General features: G+C 45.1%; 1 protein-coding gene across 4 annotated transcripts in view; it reads right to left on the reverse strand.

The window, feature by feature from the left end:
* Positions 1–6,793: 6,793 nt before the first annotated feature.
* The window catches only part of LOC147446658 (protein SABRE-like), a 268,711-nt gene continuing 255,785 nt past the window's right edge, over positions 6,794–19,719 (reverse strand). For all 4 annotated transcript variants that reach the window (XM_086525848.1, XM_086525849.1, XM_086525851.1 and 1 more), the window contains one exon: positions 6,794–7,277. In XM_086525848.1, the coding sequence (XP_086381974.1) occupies positions 7,171–7,277 (107 nt within the window). In that variant the 3' untranslated portion in view covers positions 6,794–7,170. The remainder of the gene's footprint in view (positions 7,278–19,719) is intronic.

Below are 19,719 nucleotides of genomic sequence, written 5' to 3' on the forward strand. Positions count from 1 at the left end.
ATAGACTATCGATAAAATTAAAAAGTGGTTACCTAAGTTTCCTCATCCATCTCTTCAAGAGTTTTCCTTGTAAGGTCGATGCTAGAGCGATCTTCTTCACCCATAATGATCAGTGGTTTGTGTGGAAGAAAAACGCTTTCCGAGATGCTTTCATAAAATGAGGCACATGATTTGATTTCCATAAGTGTATTTGCCATGATTTGTACCAAATTTTATTCGTTTTCACTAGGGAGGAATGAGAGGCTTGGTAGGAGACCTTGGTCTTCAAAGTCAATTTGAAAATTGACTTTCTCTTGCTTTCCACTGGGATCTTTCATGCCCGCATAGATAGCGAGCACTAAGAGAGACTCATCTTCTTTGAGTCCTAGTGTCTTTGCAATGTCATCAAGGAGCAATAAGTGACGAACATCCACCACCACTGCATGCAAAGTGAGAATTTGGAGGTCAGGAACTTCCTCCAATACCTCGTCTCTCTCTTCTCATCCGATCTTCCTCCCTAGTGGAGCTGGGATCTTGCAGGAGGACGGATGCCATAGATGCTTCATCCTGCTCATTAACCTAATCAATAAATTCATTTGATTCCTCCGCAATGGTTACAGGAGGTTTCTGGTTGACCTTTTTCTTTGATTTTTCCTTCTCCATGCCCTTAAGCACAAGCAATACCAGAACCATGTCCCAAGAGATGAATTGGGTGCCTATGTACCCCATGCCCAAGTCTATGAGGTCATCCTCATCCTCTGTCCTATAGTCCCGCTCAGTAAGCCCTTTTATAAACCTCAACAAGCTATAACGAAAGTTTTTGTCGGCTGCATAGAGGTGTTTGAGAAAATCCACTTGCAACCACACCATGTTGGATTCCTCGAAGACTATTGAATATTCTTCCATGTGCTCCATCATGTAGTCAAGAAAGCTTTGGAATCCCTCTACATGAAGGTTAGCAGTGGCATGCATGTCGATCATCCCCTCAAACACACTGACTAGTTCATGTGCATAATCTGCAAGTTCTATCTTCTTTAATTGTGTGAGAAGTGCATTAGAAAATGTTGCCATGGATCTATTCGCGAAGAAGATGGGAAGAGAGAATGTGAGAAATGAAGTTTAAAACTTGAAAGTCACTTTTATACTCAATGCCACTTTTTAAAAACACTTAAAATTAACGTCAAATTAACTTAAAACTATAATTATAAACAAAATCACGCGACAAGCATTGAAAGACACCAACCTTGAAAGTATTTACACTCTAAACTGAAAAATGTACATATTTCAAATGAAATCTTGAACAAATTAAAAATGGAAAAGAGATTCAAAATGCCATATGTATTAATGGGAGCGAAATCGCTTCACTTACAAGCTTTTACATTAATACATTGCGGAAAACCAATGTTTTCACACAGAAAGCTCTTCTCTTTTTTAGAACGAACAACCTTCTCATTGATTACAAAAACATATTGATTGGGCAAGGTATATCTAAGATTAAGATACTCGCAAAGGTGACTGAGATTCCAGTCGTTATTCACCAAGATGTTGTGCACTGCATTGTCGTGGAGGCATATTTGCTTATCAATTGATTCTCTAGGAGCAACATTAGAGTCTAGTGCCTCCCATTCTCCCTTTGTCAGCTTCCATCTTTTATAGAAAAAGACAATTGACAAACTTTGCTTCGCAATATGGTATCTGCACGCCACATTCTTATTAACTACAGAGCACTTGATTGTATCTCCCTGGTGGTTGACCACCTTAATCTCCCATCCAACTGCAAGGAAACTGTTGATCACACTTCCCCCTTGCAAGTCCACATTGTTGGTGTCCTGTGAACACTCTGTAGTCGAAAGATAAATACGAACACATGAAGGAACATAAACTAAGTTAGGGAAGCTTTACACGAACCATAGGTGCACTTCGTTGCTGAATGCACATCCTCTTTGATTCTCCTTTTGGTTGTTGTGATCAAGGCACTATCATGCTTAGGCCATTCCATACTCTGCAAGGTTGATGGATGAACCGGAGAAAGATTACTATACCCAGTTTGCCTAGGCGTTACATAAGTATGGTTATAAAAAAAAAGTCCTGTGAGACAAGCTCCGCAGATGGACAACCAGCATAGAGCAGCTTGCCAAGGTCAACGTGGATGGCCTCAAAAGTTCCTGTGAAGGACTCTATTGGCTCCCACTCTACAAAATCTGATGGGAATACATCTGCAAACATGAACAAACAATGAAAGCCTTATAGACATCAAAGCAATGTACACAACAGAAATACAAAATATACAAGCTAAAAACTTGACAGAGGAGTCAAATTACTGTTTGCAGGAAATCTTGATGGAGCCACTGTTGTCTCTAGCTTCAGTTGTGAAGCAACATACACATGTTGCACCTTTGTAAGACACTTGCCATCATGGGTTTGCTTGAACTCCATGATCCTTCCCTTCCAATGGTATGCTCGAGAAGCCACGTGTCTCCTTGAGACCTTGTGTGCACCTCTTGAGCTGGGCTGCATTGTCACCCACATCAATCGTTTGAACTCCATCGTCACCCAACATCCACTGTCGTCTTGTACATTGTTGCATGAAATGGAGTCAATGACACTCCTAGGTCATCGAGTATCTGATGATGCCATGGGGAATGGTGGTACAACCTACAGACAAACACTTATGGTTAGAGATTGCACATCCAGGTTCTCAGTTGTATAGAGCAAGATTCTTAATAGTACACAGACGAAAGATGCCACTTACTGTTATACTGCTCCACCTGCTTGTTGGCTTAATAAGAAAAATAATGTTGTAAAGCTTGAGAGGAAAGTAGATTCTCTCTAAAGAGCACAATGGAGAAGGAGCAAGAAACCTGTTGAGGAAAGAAAGAGGAATGATCTAGCAGAAGGATATGCTACAGATCTTCAGCTTTAGGTAGAAGTGTTTAGTGAGGCTCATGAAGAAATGGAGAACTTCAATTTGAGGAGAATCCAGCAAGCTTGAGGAGAATGCAGTAAGCTTGAGGAGGGAAAGGAGGTTCAAACTGCTGCTCTGCAGAGCTTTTGGAAGGGAAAACTGAAAGGACGAAAAGAGAAGCAACTCTTGGAAGGTGAAGTGAAGAGGTGAGAGATGGTACAGTAAAGAGAGAGGAGGGAATGATCAGCACGTCTTTGGAGAAATTCCTTTTTAGGAGAGGGGGGAGAAACTGACAGCTACTAGAGAGAGAAAGAATTGATTTTCACTCAACTATTTAGAGAAAAGTTCATTTTTTTGAATTTATAAGAGATTTTCTCTTTGTATTTTATAAAAGAGTACAAGTTTGACCACTTACTTTTAGGCCCTACCATACCCACCATTTCAGTATACATGACATCCACCCATTTTTTGCCCCTTCCATAATCTCCTTTTTAATCCCATGGCAAATAAAGAGGCCCCCTTAGACCCCATTCCCTTCATAATGTAATGCTGGTAATCACATAAGACTCATCTCTAATGTGAGTGGCAAGACTGTGTTCCTCAAATTGTTTGAGAAGTATAAATCTCTACTTAAATCAACTAATATGCAGAGGGAGGGTTTGAGAACCCTAGGACATGTAGGTTTCAAACGAGCCTTCTACACCATAGGTTATATCTTTGTTTTGTGGTGCCTCATTGATGTGGTAAAAGCTTTGGAAGCATACTATGCATTGTTGCTTTGTGGATTTCCACAAAGATTTTGATACAATCCCGTAAGAGAGGCTTTTCCAACACCTCCAGAGTCTGGGAGTACCCTCAGAGATGATTTGGGCCATATATATGCCCTATACGAGCAGGTGACAAGGAAAGTATGCTGCCCTAGAGGTTTATTAGACTCTATTGCTAGCACCATTGGTGTGAAGCAAGAATGTCCACTCTCCCAACTCTTTTTGGCCTCTACATTGGTGACATCTCTAATTACATCTTACGAGCTAGTGGAGAGGGTGCTGATCTTGGATGTTCTTCAATACATAACATATTTTATGCTAAAAATATTGTATTGATATCTAAGTCATAGAATGGCTTGCGGGCTAACAATGAACCTTGGGAAGACCAAGGTCATGATATCCCACACTTTCAGAGCAGTTTGGAGGGCTGCAATGTTTATGGCAGCAAGCAGACAGAAACAAGTAGTGGTCTTTTATGTACCTTGGAGTTACCTTTGCCAGGCCACCAAGGCGTTTCGCCATGGCAAAGGCGGCTACAGATAGGCTCACTAGAGGATATGCGGCTTTGGCTATGCTTAAGCGGAGATGCCACCAGACACATTTTTGCGAGCCTCGCACGAAGGGGTGGCTCTTCGACACATTGGTCACCCCAACTTTGATATATGTTGCAACAATATGGGCCTCGAGATTATCAGCTACTTCATGGACACAGATTGAGAGTCCACAAATATGTATGATTTCATGCTTGCTCCACAGCAAGCCCTTAGTACCGCATGATATCGTGACGAGGTGGAGAGTGAGGAGCACTTTGTCTGCAGATGTGGAGTATATGCGGATATCAGATGCAGATATGAAACTATATTCACATGCTAGTCTACCTTACAACAAATCATGGAGTCCAGAGATCAATGCCATTTTGGGGCCGGTTCCTACTGGAGCTACATAGACACAAAGGCATTGATGGAGCCTGCAATAGTCCTAGAGGGGGGAGATAGTCACAACTTACACACCTTCCAAAGGATCACACACCCACCACCACCCACCACACGAAAAGGGGTCACCCTAGAGCAGGCTGAGACGATCATAGCAAGGAGATGGCCACGAGCTCAAGGATAGCCCCCAGTCTCCATCGCACACACATCTAGGAGATCCAATCACGACATTGCCAGGCTATCCAAGAGCGACAAGCCCAGATGTTGGCAAACCCAGCAACATTTAATCGGGTTGCCCTCACCCCAGAGCCACCCATGTACCACATACTACACCCCCAATTTGGCACAGAATGAAGCTAGATAGTCTAATGCATCTTCATGATTATACTACTTTGAGCATTTAGCTACATTTACACCCCTTAAGATAGTGCTCTATCTTCCTCTCACATAACAATTATCACAACTATTTTGTGTATTTTTTGTACCTTTTATCCTGTCTTGATAGATGGAGGACATACATCCATGTACATTGATCTGTCTCATAGGCCGATTTCGGCCCCTATTAGGGATAAAAAGATCTTTCTTTCCTCTCTCTCTCTCTCTCTCTCTCTCTCTCTCTCTCTCACCCTAATAGGGGAAAGAAAGTGGGAAACTCAAAGTGAGGAAAACCCATAAGAAAGGAGAGGCAAAAGTCAGAGCATTGAGAGGCTCTGAGAACTAGAAACAATAACAAAAAATCCTATAAGCTTCAAGAGAGATGTCTCCCTCATCATAAGCAAAGTTTAGTGCTTGTCCAAGCAAAAGCTTGAAGTACGGGAAAGAGTCAATTTCCAATGCATGAAACATTTGAGAGTTATGTTGGTTCCATATGGTCCACATAATTCAAAATCTCCAGTGCATGAAACATCTGAGAATTGTGGGTGCCACATGATCCACATAATTCAAAATCTAACCCAGCTCAAGAAGACCTCAAACGGACTCTGTGGCGGTTGGAGGACTCCAGAAATCCAAAACTATCTGTGAAAGATTCCGAACGGAAAACAAAGGCGCAAAGCAGAGGACACTTGCCTGATGAAAGCCCGGGAGCAACGGCAATCCCAAAGTAAATGCGCAACAGACTCATTAGCCCCACGACATCGGACACAATGAGATGACGCAATGCTTTGTACATGCAACAAAGTACCAACTGGTAGAACGCCCACTAGGCATCGCCAAAAGAAAATGCGCTCTTTGAGAGATAGGTGATTCTTCCATATGAGAAACAACGTTCTTTGCCACCACATTTGAGACTTTAAGAGTGACCACAACTGACTTCCATGAAAGACAATCTATGCATCCAATTGCAGAAAAGCAGAAACAGACCCAACCGATATGCAGACCATCCTAGTATGGGCAAGTTGCCAATTAGAAAGCCGAGAGTCCCCTAGTAGTGGAGGCACAGTGGAAACATCGGCAAGTAACTACTGAATGTGCTGTCACAAATGCCGATAATGAGGTCCCAACTCATAACGAAGAGTGACAACAAGAAAAGAAAGAACTTGTCCCGAGTCATCCACCACTTGATCAACCTAGCAAATCCCCTTTTGCAAAAGGAGGTATGCTTCTTGAGGAGAGCGCTAAACCGGAGTAAGAGAAAATGCTTTACTCCGGTGGATGGTCTCTTACCGAAGTGAGTTAACTTGAGGGTATTGATGCCCATGCTAGGATAAGTAGGAAGTAACAGCCTTTCAATACGCAACAAGGGATGAAGCGAAGGGACGTCCCAGAATATGGCCGTCAAGTTCTCCAAAGATGACATCCCAATACCAATGACCAAAGGCAGGCGTGTCAATACCATTGCATAAATGTGAAACGATAATCGTCCAGGGCTGTTGCTGATCCACCAAAACAGGCGGAAGCATAGCTTTTTGGGCCAACACATGCTGACGTAATCTAAAATGTTAATCCCTCCCAATCGCTTAGGTGTGCATAACTTATCCATGGATAGATACCGCAACCCCTTCTTGTGGGAGGATGTGTGCTAGAAATGCTCCAACATACAAGACATAAGAGACCCAAGGTACCACTGAGGTCACCATAAGAGCGGTAAATAGAATTGTACATAAGCCATCATAATGCATTGGACTATTCTAAGCAATGACCGGGTTTTATTTTATTTTATTACGAAAGAGGGGGAGGGGGTGTGCAAAACGCCTATGAAGGCAGAGAGAAACAAGAAGAAGGGGACTCAAATTCCCATTATATCAATGAACTGTCTTTCATGAAACTGAAAAATAAAGGCGATTACAAAAGCCTTTCTAGATTCAGCTTTGCTGAACCGGTCTCTTTTTTTTGAGACGCTATTATTATTACAAAATTAACTCTATACACGCTTCTCTATGGTGATGGTGCTACAAAATTGTGTAGAGAAGATTTACAAAAGGAAAGCCGTTAAATTACACTCTGCCAAGAGAAATCATTGCCAAATGCAATTATTTCTGAGACTGCTTGTAGTCTCTCTTAGTAATGAAGAATGTTTGCATAGGCTGGTCTGCTCAATCACCATGGATGCTTCTTCGTAAGTACACCCAAAAAAGATACGCCTTTCTCAGGGGCCAACCAGCTCTATCTCCTCATAGCATGATGAATCATCAGAAGATCCCTCACTCTGAAACAATGAAGATCCTGGGGATTGTTCTTTGAAAAGAATGGACCCTGAAAACACACCATCTCATGGTTAGAAAAGTGTAATGACAATAAAAAATAAGTGGACTAAAATCACTCAAATCTCTCTCTCTCTCTCTCTCTCTCTCTCTCTCTGATTCTGCATTTTGTAACATGAGATTGTATCCTATTTGCCTACCAGCTTCATTACCTTTTCCACTGGGATTGTTTTAGAATCATGGATGTTTCTCGAATCATGGTATCACATTACTGATACGATTGTAACTTTTGGTCTCATAGGTCATTTTTGGCCTTTCGAAGACATTAATATAACATTTCATTTCATTCTCTCTCTCTCTCTCTCTCTCTCTCTCATGTCATCCCCAACCTCACCTATGGCAACAAGCAAACTCAAATATATGCTTCACTCCAAATGAATTTCCATCATTGAATTGGAAATGAAAGCATGGAGAAAAGAGATGGAAGATTGGAGGAACGCGAAGACCGTTTTCCTCCGAGAAAATGAAGAAAAGGAGAAGAGGTGGAAGGACGAGAAGGATCATCTTCTCAACAAGATCGCCACGTTGGAGAATAGCATTTTGGACCTCCACAAAGAAGTGTTGGAAACACGGTCAAAAAATGGGCTTGAAGAGGGGGAATTTCAGCCCTCTTTGAGGGAAGAAATTGACAACATCAATGAGGAGAAGAAGAAGTCATGGGCCGCGGTCATATCCGAAACGCAAAAGAAAGTAGAGGAGGCCGAAAAATGGATTGAGGTTGCCAAGAAAGGGAAAGGTAAGGAAGCTCCTTGTACACCCACTCTTATCAACATGACCCTCGAAGAGGAACAAAGAAGGAGGATGCGGGCTCTACATGTGAGGGTAACCGGCCTCAAGGACATAAACAATGTGGAAAAAGAGGTCACAAGCCTCACATCAATGATGGGGGTGGAGAAGCCTTCACACACAAAGGCATGGAGAGTGGGCAAGAAGAGTGAGGGCCCCGGAGAATCTTCAAAGAAAAGAGCTCTCATACTACGCTTCCCTTCATTGGAAGAGAAGAAGGAATTCTTGAGGAAGAGACCTACTCTCAAGAAGACAGGTATTTTCTTAGGCGATGACCTCACTCTCTCACAACTTGCGCATATGAGAGAAGTAATGCCCGAGATTCAAGCGGCAAGGGAGAAGGGGAAGATAGGCCTTTTACAGAGATGGTCGGGTGGTGATTGTAGAGCGGTGCTCTACATGACGGTGCGAGACCTATGGGACCACATTGAGGATGGCGACTTGGAATTGTAATGGGTCTATGAGGTTGGATGTTGGTGCCTTTGAGGACAGTTTCAGAGACAAGGACATTGTTTTCTTTTCAGAGACTCACCAGGCCCCTGGCCAACTGTTGCCACATGTGGTGGGATACAAATGGGAGACAGCCCACAGAACAGTCACGAGATCTGAGCATGGGAGTAGAGGTTCAGGAGGAGTAGCGGTGTTGTTTAGGGAGGAGCTACAGCCACTACTACATATTGTACGGAGAGATGATCAGGCTAGATACATGTGGGTGAGGCTGAGAGCTGGCACAAGTCGATTTCTATATATTGCTATATGTTACTTCCCCCCCAGTACGTCAGTATATGCTGTATCCAGAGGGCAGTCGCCTTTCTCAATTCTAGATGATGATATATGGGAGTTTTCTAGGGATGGTGATATCATCCTCCTAGGAGACTTCAATGCTCGAACGGGCAACTGTCAGACAGTCTTCTACGACACTTCAGATGAGATGCTTAGAGAGTTGGATGTGGGTGAGCTGGGGTTTGACAGATGCTCACATGACAGAGAGCAGACTGAGTATGGGAGATACCTCACGGAGATGACGACTACACATGGGCTAGCCATACTTAATGGCTTACAGCGGTTTCCTGGAGCAGCAGGCTTCACATGCTTTCCACACAGACATGGGGCCAGTACAATGGACTATGTTATGACACAGCCGAGCTTTATTCCTTGTATTCAGGATTTCACAGTGGGAGCCAGACCAGTGGGCGTAGCAGTGGATCATGCTCTCTTGACACTGTCCGTATCTTTTCAGTTTAGTACAGCCCAGATATCAGGAGGCAGGTCACACACCCGTTATACATTTACACCAGAGACTGACTTGGTTTATACAGAGGCGATCTGGGATCGTCTATGCACAGTTGCTCCAGGCCTCTCAGTAGAGGAGTGCACTACTTTACTGACTGAGACACTACATGATGCAGCATCAGAGGCATACCCACACACTCAACCGGATCGGAGGCGACATTATGGGAGCATGCCCCAGAATAGTTGGTATGATGAGGAGTGCAGAGAGATGAGAGCCCAGCTTCAGAGGGATCTTCATTTAGGAGTCATCACCTACAGACAGTCGCGGATTGCTTTCCGGCGCCTTGTGCGAAAGAAGAAACGAGCTTACCTGGCCCAGATGGAGCGAGACTTGTATCAGTTGTTCTTGAGTAGAGACTCAGGCGAGGCATGGTGACTCTTCCATGAGCACTCCCCTCCCCCAGTGATTACTTCTCCTGATGTGTGGGGCCAGTATGCGACATCGTTATATATGGTTCCTGGGCAGGATCCCCTTCCAGATCCTACAGAGCCATGTCCACCTACGAGCACCTTCTTTACCACTGAGATGGTAAAGAGAGCCATTGACAGGATGAGGACCAGGAGGGCTTACGATCATGACGGTCTAGTAGCGGAACACTTTATACATGCTAGGGATATGCTGATGGAGGTTCTTGCAGTGTTGTTCAATCGTGCCATGTGTGAGGGATTACCTGAGACTTGGAGGTTGTTTACTATTGTGCCTATATTCAAGGCAGGTGATCCTACAGAGCCTGGAAATTACCGCACTATTATGGTTGGACACACACTGGCACGATTGTATGCATCATTATTGAGCAGCAGTTGAGTAACTGGGCAGAGGGTGAGGGTGTACGGGCAAAGGGACAGGCAGGTTTCAGGAGGGGTTTCTCCACTCTTGACCATATTCTGACACTCAGAGCTATCATTGAGGAGGGCAGGTCACATGGGAGACGGATTTATTGTAGCTTTGTGGATTTCCGCAAAGCATTTGACATGGTACCGAGAGCTCGACTGATGCGCAGACTGCAGGAGATGGGGGTGCCCACAGTGTTGATTTGGGGGATTATGGCTTTATACAGATCAGTGATGGGACATGTACGCACCCTAGAGGGGATATCTGACTTAGTTCACTCCACTATCGGGGTGAAACAGGGTTGCCCATTGTCTCCTACTCTATTTGGTATGTATGTTGATGAGGTGTCTGATTACATTGACAGAGAGGGTGATAGAGGTGCCCAGCTGGCAGGGACGTGGATCCCATTGTTGTTATATGCTGATGATATTGTCTTGATCTCTGACTCACCAGAGGGTATGCAACGACAGTTGGATGCATTACACAGTTTTGCAGAGGATAGTGGATTGTCTGTAAACCTTGGTAAAACCAAGGTCATGGTGTTTAACACCACACCGCAGTGGATCAGGAGATCGTCACCGACCTTCACGTATGGTCAAGAGATTGTGGAGTATACAGATGCATACACTTACCTTGGGATAGTCTTCACTGGGCCGAGGTTTTCTTTGGGGAGAGCAGCAGAGACTAGACTGACCAGAGCTTATGCGGCCTTGGGAGGCTTGGAGAGGATGTGTTCGCAAGTTCAGTTCCAGGAACCTCGGACAAAGTTATGGCTCTTTGATACTTTAGTAGCCTCAGCTATGATGTATGGGGTACAGGTATGGGGACCTTCTGTAGGCCAGGATGGTTGGAGACGTATGGAGAGGCCCTTGGTATCTATGATCTCCCGATTGATTAGAGCCAAGGCCTCCGTACCTCACGCAATCATTCGAGCAGAGCTAGCTGCCCCCCCCATGGAGATTGAGGCGCTTACCAGATCAATGTCCTTTGTGCACAGCCTATGGGATACTACTAGAGACAGATATGCTAGATTGGCCCTTGAGTCTTCCAGACAGTTAGCTCTACAGGGGGACACTTCATGCTGGTATGCACAGATGACTTCATGGTTTCAGACGCATGGCTTCACCATGGACAAGTTGCCCCCTTTCCAGTATTCTCTTCAGGCACCCTCGCTGTCTCTTACACGGGTGGAGATCACTAGACTCATTCGTCAGGACCTGATCCAGCTCGACACCAGGAGGACATGGATAGAGCCGCCTCAGGAGTTGAGCACGAAGATGGCTTTCTATAGAGAGCATCTTCTCCACCTCACAGGAGATGGGTTTGTGATTCGACCTAGCTACATGGACACACATATGTCTCATGGTTTGCGTTGTGCCATTGGTCAGATACGCACATCCTCACATCAGCTCGAGATTGAGACTGGTAGATTCAGAGGGATACCAGCAAACAGCAGGATATGCCGATTATGCCAGAGAGAGCCAGAGACAGAGTTGCACTACATATGTCATTGCACAGTGTTCTATGAGATACGGGGGCGTTTCCACTGCTTATTCAGAGAGGGTTTTGGTCCTCTATCTAGGGTCATGAGTTATGAGGATCAGAGATGTCTTGGACTATATCTACTTGAGTTACACAGGTGTAGAGACACTTTACTGGGGAGAGCTAGAGAGAGGCAGTCCCAGAGACACAATACAGATTTCTTTTCACTAGATATGGGACAGCCAGAGGAGCAGCCACCACTGCAGAGCTCGTCCCACACTCATTCGACCACTACTGGCACTCTCATCGACCGAGCATTGGAGCTACAGAGATACAGACGACCGTGACTGAGGAGAGGAGCTACACAGCATCGATGGAGACTACAACAGAAGATTCGAGCCATACTCTCTCGACATCCAGAGTGCAGATGAGGATGGATCCTCACCATTTCTTCCATCTTTGTTTCACACACTGTTACATCCAGTTTACCGGGTACCTTTTGTATCAGCTGCTACACCCACGTAGTTTTAGATTGTAGTAGTAGTAGTAGTATTTTGTTCCACTTCTAGTTCTTTTCTAGTTCTTTTGTACCCAGACATGGTATTAGATTCACTATTTTGTAACTGATTGGTCTCATAGGTCATTTTGGCCTTTTGAAGACGTTAATATAACATTTCATTTCATTTCATTTCATTTCATTTCATTTCTACACACACACACACACACACACACACACATGCACGTGCATGCACACACCAACCCACCAATACACACATACATGTCACAAAGAAGCACATGGCAGGAACGGCCTAGCCCGTAGGGACTCCTTGACACACTGTGAGGATGGCCTCCCAAGGCATCCAACTCCGCTGACACAAAGCTCAATTGAGACCAAGCTCACTGCCATAATCAATAGCAAAAGGAAGACGATTGATAGCAACATCATTGTGATCAATCGCGGACTCCTTGTTAAGTTCGCCAAAATGGACAAAGAGATGGAAAAATGGAGGAAAGAGGAGGAGGAAGAGGAAGGGAGGAGACATTGCTGAAGGAGATAAACATCATCTCGGCCAAGATAGCATCACTACAGAACCAGCCACCTTACAATGATGGGGAGATAGTGGAGGTAGACAAAGAGGCCATCAAGAAAAGCTCACAAAGGCAATCACCGGAAAGCCTCCAGGAAATAATGGAGGTGAGGAACTCTTGATACACTAAGTCCATTTTATCTAGTTTATCTCATTTAACCTACACAATTTCAGGCCCTTGCTTTAATTTTATTATCCTAGTGTCCCCTGGACCCCATCAGATAGGACCCCATAAGTGGAACAACTTAATCATTTAACCTGTCAGTTTCTACGAGGGTTCGTCCGCGTGAATATGCCATGTCATCACTTTGTGACAAGCACATTATCAACTCCAAACACGTTCAAACAAGTCGAACAGGTTTAGAAAAATTCCAACTAGGTCCGCAATGATTCGTTGTCAAATGGCAAAAACATTGTTTTGATGATCAATGCATCATGTAACAGGGACAGGCACCACGTGCCAATGGAAAAGAACAAATTGAACAACTTTAAGCACTTCAAATAACAACTGAATTGAGAGAGAGAAATGAAATGATATATTAACGTCTACAAAAGGCCAAAATGACCTATGAGACCAACTGATTACAATGATGAGTCTAGTACCAAGTCTGGGTACAAACAAAGAAAACTACAAACAAGGAAACTGATAGGAGTGCTACCGACTCCTATGGGTGGCTGGTAGGCTGATCAATGGTATCATGCCATAAAGGTACAAAGTGGGGATAAATGTCACCATGATACAATATAACAGTAGCATGAAGCCTATCCTGATCGACACTCTGGGTGTCGTGCTAGAATCCTATGGATCCTCTGCCGCAATCTCCGCCGGTGCTGCGTGGCTCCCCTCCTCATCAGTTGCGGTCGTCTCGATCTCCCTAACTCTATAGCTCGATCAATGAGAGTACCGCTGGTGTGTGTATGGGTGGGAACCGAGCTTTGTGATGGTGGTGTCCCCTCTGCCTCTGTGGTACTCAGACTGAAGAAATCTGAGATGTGTCTCTGGGACTGTCTCTGTCTTTGCCCACTCAATAGAGCGTCTCTATGTCTCTGTATCTCAAGTAGGAATAATCTGAGACATCTTTGATCCTGATATCTCATGACTCTATCTAGCGAGTCAAAACCATCTCTGAATAAACAATGAAAGCGTCCCCGTATCTCATAGTAGACTGTGCAGCGACATATGTAGTGAAACTCTGTCTCTGGCTTTGGCTTTGTCTCTGTCTCTGCATGGCATAACTGACATATCCTACTGTCTGCTGGTATGCCTCTGAATCTACCTGTCTCAATCCCAAGCTGGTGTGAAGATGTGCGAATCTGGCCTATAGCACATCGTAAACCATGAGATAGATGTGTGTACATGTAACTGGGCCGTGTGACAAATCCGTCTGTCGTGAGTTGGAGAAGATGCTCTCTATAGAAAACCCTCTTCGTACCCAACTCCCGTGCTGGCTCTATCCATGTCCTCTTGCTATCAAGCTGGATAAGATCCTACCGAATGAGTCTAGTAGTCTCCATCCGTGTAAGAGCCAAAGATGGTGCATCAAGAGAATACTGGAAAGAGAGAGAGAGAGAGAGAGAGAGAGAGAGAGAGAGAGAGAGAGAGAGAGAGAGAGAGAGCCACGAGGATGTGGCAACTGCTACCTTAGTTGTTGGTTTCTTTTCGATGATATTTATTTGACTTTTGGGACCCTCTTTTTGAAGTTGCAAAGGGCCGGACATTGTATGGCCAATGTGAAATGGCCGATGGCCGAGAGTTACGGGAAGGGCAGGTCGCCACGAGATGGTCGGGCCAATCGGCACAGGAATCCGAGCAATAAAAGGGTGTCTAGGCTCAGTCCAAAGTCATTTAGGCCCCTCGCTACACTTATAAGTTGGTGGGTACTAGGAAATTAACTCAACAGAGGCAAACTCGACACTTGGCATCTCCAGGTGCACTTGCCAAGCTCACCTCAGCTGGGGGCACCCATTTTGAGAGAGGGGGCTGATTTTTACAAGTGCTCCTCAGTGTGTGTGTGTGAGTAGTCACCCACACACACACTCAGCTTTAATGGAAAGCTTGCCTTCTCCCTTGTCTCATGCAGCGCGATGATTTGCTCTCGTGCATCTCTCTCCCCTTTTGCACATATGGTAATGCCCCACTAGATGGGCTTCTGAGATGACCATGTATAATTCTGGGGGTTTTATGCACATTTGCCAAGGCAAGAGCCTTCTGTACAGGAACCGGATTAGCTAATTGCTAATCCCCTTCAGGTATGCACAGTTCCATCACGAAGGAATGCGAAAACAGAGAGTTTTCTCGTGTGAAAACTCGTCCGATTTATAGGGGAATTGTCCCGTTGCATGTGGGAGCGTTTGACACACGTAGACGTGTTCGCTCAGCCCAAAACGACCCAAAACAAAAAACTACAGCCTGCTCGTTTTTCTGCAGGTTTAGGGTTTCACACCTAAACTGCAGGACATCGTCAAGGGGGCCTCAGGAAAGCTGTGTGATGCTTAAACAGGGCTTTGGGCACCTGCCACTGAGAAAATAGGGAATTACAGCATGTTCCAATTGACCTGCAGCTCACTGGAAAGCTTCCATACCGCAAGGGAAAGTGTCCTTGACGTGTACTTTTGACCCATAGGGATTTTTGCGCTGTGATGCTGGCAAAATTGGATCAAAAACCTGCAATTACTGCCATGGACAGGTTTGGACAGCTTGGTGAGGGTTAGGTAGAAGCTTTCGGATTGGTTATGTGCTAGGGGAGCCTCGGGAAAGTACAGGACAATTTAGAGAGATTTCCCGCGAGGACTCTCGTCTAACTCAAGGGACAAGTGACCCTACAGGTGCGAGAGCTCGAGGGCTATCCACAGAAGTGATCGGCATGTGAATAGGAGCGCAAGATAGAGAATTCAACGTGGTGTAATTTCTCGCCAGGTTTTGTAAAGTGCTCCAAAGTGCGTGGAAACTCACCGTGTGTACTTGGGATTTTGTCCGTGGAGACTTCTACTGTGGTTATGTTGCTGCAATCGAGTTAGAGTAGAGGAATTTCAGCCCGATAAAAGTGGGACAGCTTGTAGAAGTTTACAAATTTTTCTCAAGTTTAATAAGAAAAAAGAAATATTGAAAGAGATGCCACTCTTTGGGGCCTACAGGGTGTCGGCGTATGCTTGGTAGCGCTCTAGCTTCCAAGCTGTGTGGGTTTGAAGTGTCAATTCTCGTTACTGGTTTTTAACTGCAAAGTTTCTCAGTGTCCTAAAGTATAAAGTAAAGTTTCGGGTGAAAGCCAAAGTCTACCGCCCTACGGGCCGGTTTCATGATTCCGTTGCCGGGATAGAATCACTTTTTCCTCAAGAAGTGAGCCTGGGTTGGTTTTTGGTTTGACAGGACAAACGACGCCAGGGAAGAGGGTTCCTCTTCACAAGAGAGACGGGCTATTCCTCCAGTGTTCGAGGTTGGCGAGAGTTCATGGCCACCCTTGTCTGTACCTTTTGTTGATTTGAATGCTCCACAAGGTCAAGGGTTTATGACTGGGCAACTAGACGAGATGCATTTAGGACACAGTTGGTTGCTACCGTGAATGTGTTCTTTCTGTTGGTGCAGAATCCTAGGTTTATGGAATATCTGCAAGCGCTGCCAGTGTCACAGCAAACAAGGCAGTTGTCTCATGCAGTAGAGCTTGTTGAGGCTCACGCCCAGGTCCCTTGTGTGTCCCAACAGAGCGAGGAGCACTCACATGTTGCGGAGTCACATGGGGCTTCAAGACAGGTTCCTTTCGTCCATGAACACGTGGTTAGGACACCAATTCCACAGGTTTTGCCAATTCAGCCCGCCACCTTTAAGAGTCCCCATGCTACAATAAATGGACAGGGAACTAGTTTCCAGGCTATGTATCAGGTTTTTCCATCACCCACGGTACATCCTGGGTATTTCGGGGGTGGATATGTGTTTCAGAGCATGGCTGGTTATGCGCCTAGAAATCAACAGTAAATGCAAGGAACAGTGTTTGGGGGTATACAGGGCATGATGCCGAACCCCATGTATGGTAGTATTGGCATGCAACGAGGGTTTCAGTGCAATCAGGGCCAGTTTGGGGTGCCAGAGAGCAATTAGATATGGCACCGACGACTCAAAATGTCAATGGCCAAGGGACGCCGATGATCCCTATTACAGTGCTCATGTTGCAGACACTTCCCTATGACAATTTGGGAGTATTGGAAAAGCCAAAGCCATACAAAGAAGGTGGTACAACGGTAAAGTTTGATACCGTCAATGGTTTCAAGGACAAGACGAAGGCTCTTACTTTCCTCCAGCAGTTTGATATAGCTTATGCAAGAGGGAATTTTACAAAGGCCTCTAAGGTCAGGAAAGATACCACTTTCTTGAAAGGCAATCCGCTCACATGGTGGATGACACTGTGGATGCAAGGACAGGCACCCGCCACATGGGTATACTTCAAAAATGGTTTGCATCTGCGTGGCTATCAAATGAATTTGAAGCCAATGTCATGATAGATTGGCACCAACTCTTGCGGCTACTTTCAAGAGCCTACAAGAGTACAATCGGAGGTTTTGTAAAGCGTCGCTCTCAGTAACCTCCTACAAGTTTGTGCCACTGATAGAGCAGATTGAGAAGTATTATTGTGGGCTGCCTAAAGGGCTCAGAAATTACTGTACAAAGAACAGAGTAGCTACCCTTACTCAGCTTATGGAAGTTGCCAACATTGGTCATACCTTGTTGAAGGGAGAAGACAATGGGTTTCAGAGCAACGCGAAAGGGGGTACGTCAAAAAAAAGACCAGCAAAGAGGTCCTTTGCAAAAGCGGCTCCTTGAAGCTTCCCAAGAGTCTGAAAGAGAAGAGAAAGCTGAAGATTCAGCCGAGTCTTTTGGAGCACACGCCAAAAGAAAGAAAAGTTAAGGGACAGGTTGCAAGATGCTATTTGGTGAAGTTCAGGAACTATCCACCTATGAATGTAAAGTGGATGGAAGAGTGTGAATTGCTAGGAGTCACCAAATGTATTGTAGCTTTACCTTGAGGCCTTTGTGTTACAACCTACGTATGCCCCAACCCAACATGTGCAAAGGAGGGGTAATGATGAAGCTAGCACATCAAATGTATATACGGATTCAACGCAATAGAAGTGGACACTGCTCTATAAATGCTAAAGGTATTATGCTCACTTCTATTCAAGATGACATGACCAAAGTATGCAGATCTCATTAAGTCATTTATGTGTTATGACCTTTCTTGCGGGTACATGCGATGACAAAAGGGTGCTAGCAACACAAGATCATCAATGGCATGCAATCGAGGACGTTTGAGATTTCAAGACGGGGGTATGTCACGAGGATGTGGCAACTGCTAACCTTAGTTGTTGGTTTCTTTCCGATGATTTTTATTTGATTTTTGGGACCCTCTTTTTGAAGTTGCAAATGGAAGGACATTGTATGGCCAGTGTGAAACGGCTGACGGCCGAGAGTTACGTGTAGGGCAGGTCGCCACAAGATGGTCAGGCCAATCGGCACTAGAATCCGAGCAGTAAAAGGGTGTAGCGCAGATAGTGTGTCGTGCTCTCTACAGTGGATGCTCCTCAGTGCAATGTGCGTGACATCTCACTCAAAACAAAATGAAAACACAGGAAACAATAGATAACAACAAATCTACACAGAGACATAGCAGCAGACCAGAACATATGGACTCGACTATCTCAAAGGAACCAGTACAGACTCTGGCATGGCAGCACACTCAGCTCCAACCCAGAACTCACGGGTACAATGGGGGTGTCGAGGCTCAAATGTGCAGGGATGGTGCAGACGTGCTGTGTATAGACTCTCCCCTCTAAACAACGAGGCTGGACCATATATAAAGAAGAAGATCTCTATGACCCAACAACTACTACATGTACCACCATAAAGAGCCACCAACGGCTCATAAATGTCAGCCATCTAAGTCTATCTCCAAACTGAGTGGTGGTAGTGACCCGACCACGATGTCCACTAGACCACTGTCGTATCCCTGCCACGTCACTGCCCAGCCCAGAGAGTCCGTCCACTGTGACCCATACCAGAGTGACTGTAGCCTGCTACAGGTTGCCCGCCACAAGACCGCTCACCGTCTCGATGAGAGAATACTGAACTAAAAAGACACTGAAACTAATAGTAAATATTGTAGTTCAACTTGACTAAAGAAGAAGTTATATGGAGCAGAAGTGATGAAATGGAGGGATTGCAGAATCTGGTGAAGACTTATGGTAACTTGCCACAGCTCTGGAGGATGAACAGAACGCAGAGACTGAAGAGGTAGCGCAATCTGTCTCAGGCGACCCTAACGCAATAAGGCCATGCTTGAATGAACAAATTCCACAAAGCAATTTCTACTATACAGTAGATAGGTGCTGAGGCCATGCTTGAAAAATTTCCACAAAGTAGTACCCACCAATCAAGGACTGAAACAAATTGACCTGATATTTGGCTAATAAACGTTACATTTTTTATGATTGCCAACAGTCACAAAAGTTGCACTCCCTGTTTCCATGTGATGTTGGACGAGTTTGATTGAGCGATGAGTGACCACTACCGCTTGATTTGAAAGCATTGTTCCTTGGACACTATCCAAAACTGCTACAAAGAATGTTGCTTCTGCCTCAAAGACTGTCCCAAATGGCGCCTCGGGGTTTGCAAGTAGGGAGGGTGAAGATAAGGGCGAGGGGTGTGTAGGGGGCGAGGGGTGGGCAGGGGGCGAGTGAGTGAGAGGGGGAAGGCGAGGCCCGGGCAGGGGGTGACGGGTGAGTGGGCGGGGGGCGAGGGGTGGATTGTAGCGCAGATACTGTTGTGCTCTCTATAATGGGTGCTCCTCAGTGCAATGTGTGACATCTCACTCAAAACAGAATGAAAACACAAGAAACAATAGATAACATCAAATCAACAGAGAGATACAGTAGCAGACCAGAACATATGGACTCGGCTATCTCAA

The sequence above is a fragment of the Adiantum capillus-veneris genome, chromosome 12 (assembly GCF_014529385.1).
Source record: "Adiantum capillus-veneris isolate H3 chromosome 12, ASM1452938v2, whole genome shotgun sequence".
Lineage (NCBI taxonomy): Eukaryota > Viridiplantae > Streptophyta > Polypodiopsida > Polypodiales > Pteridaceae > Adiantum > Adiantum capillus-veneris.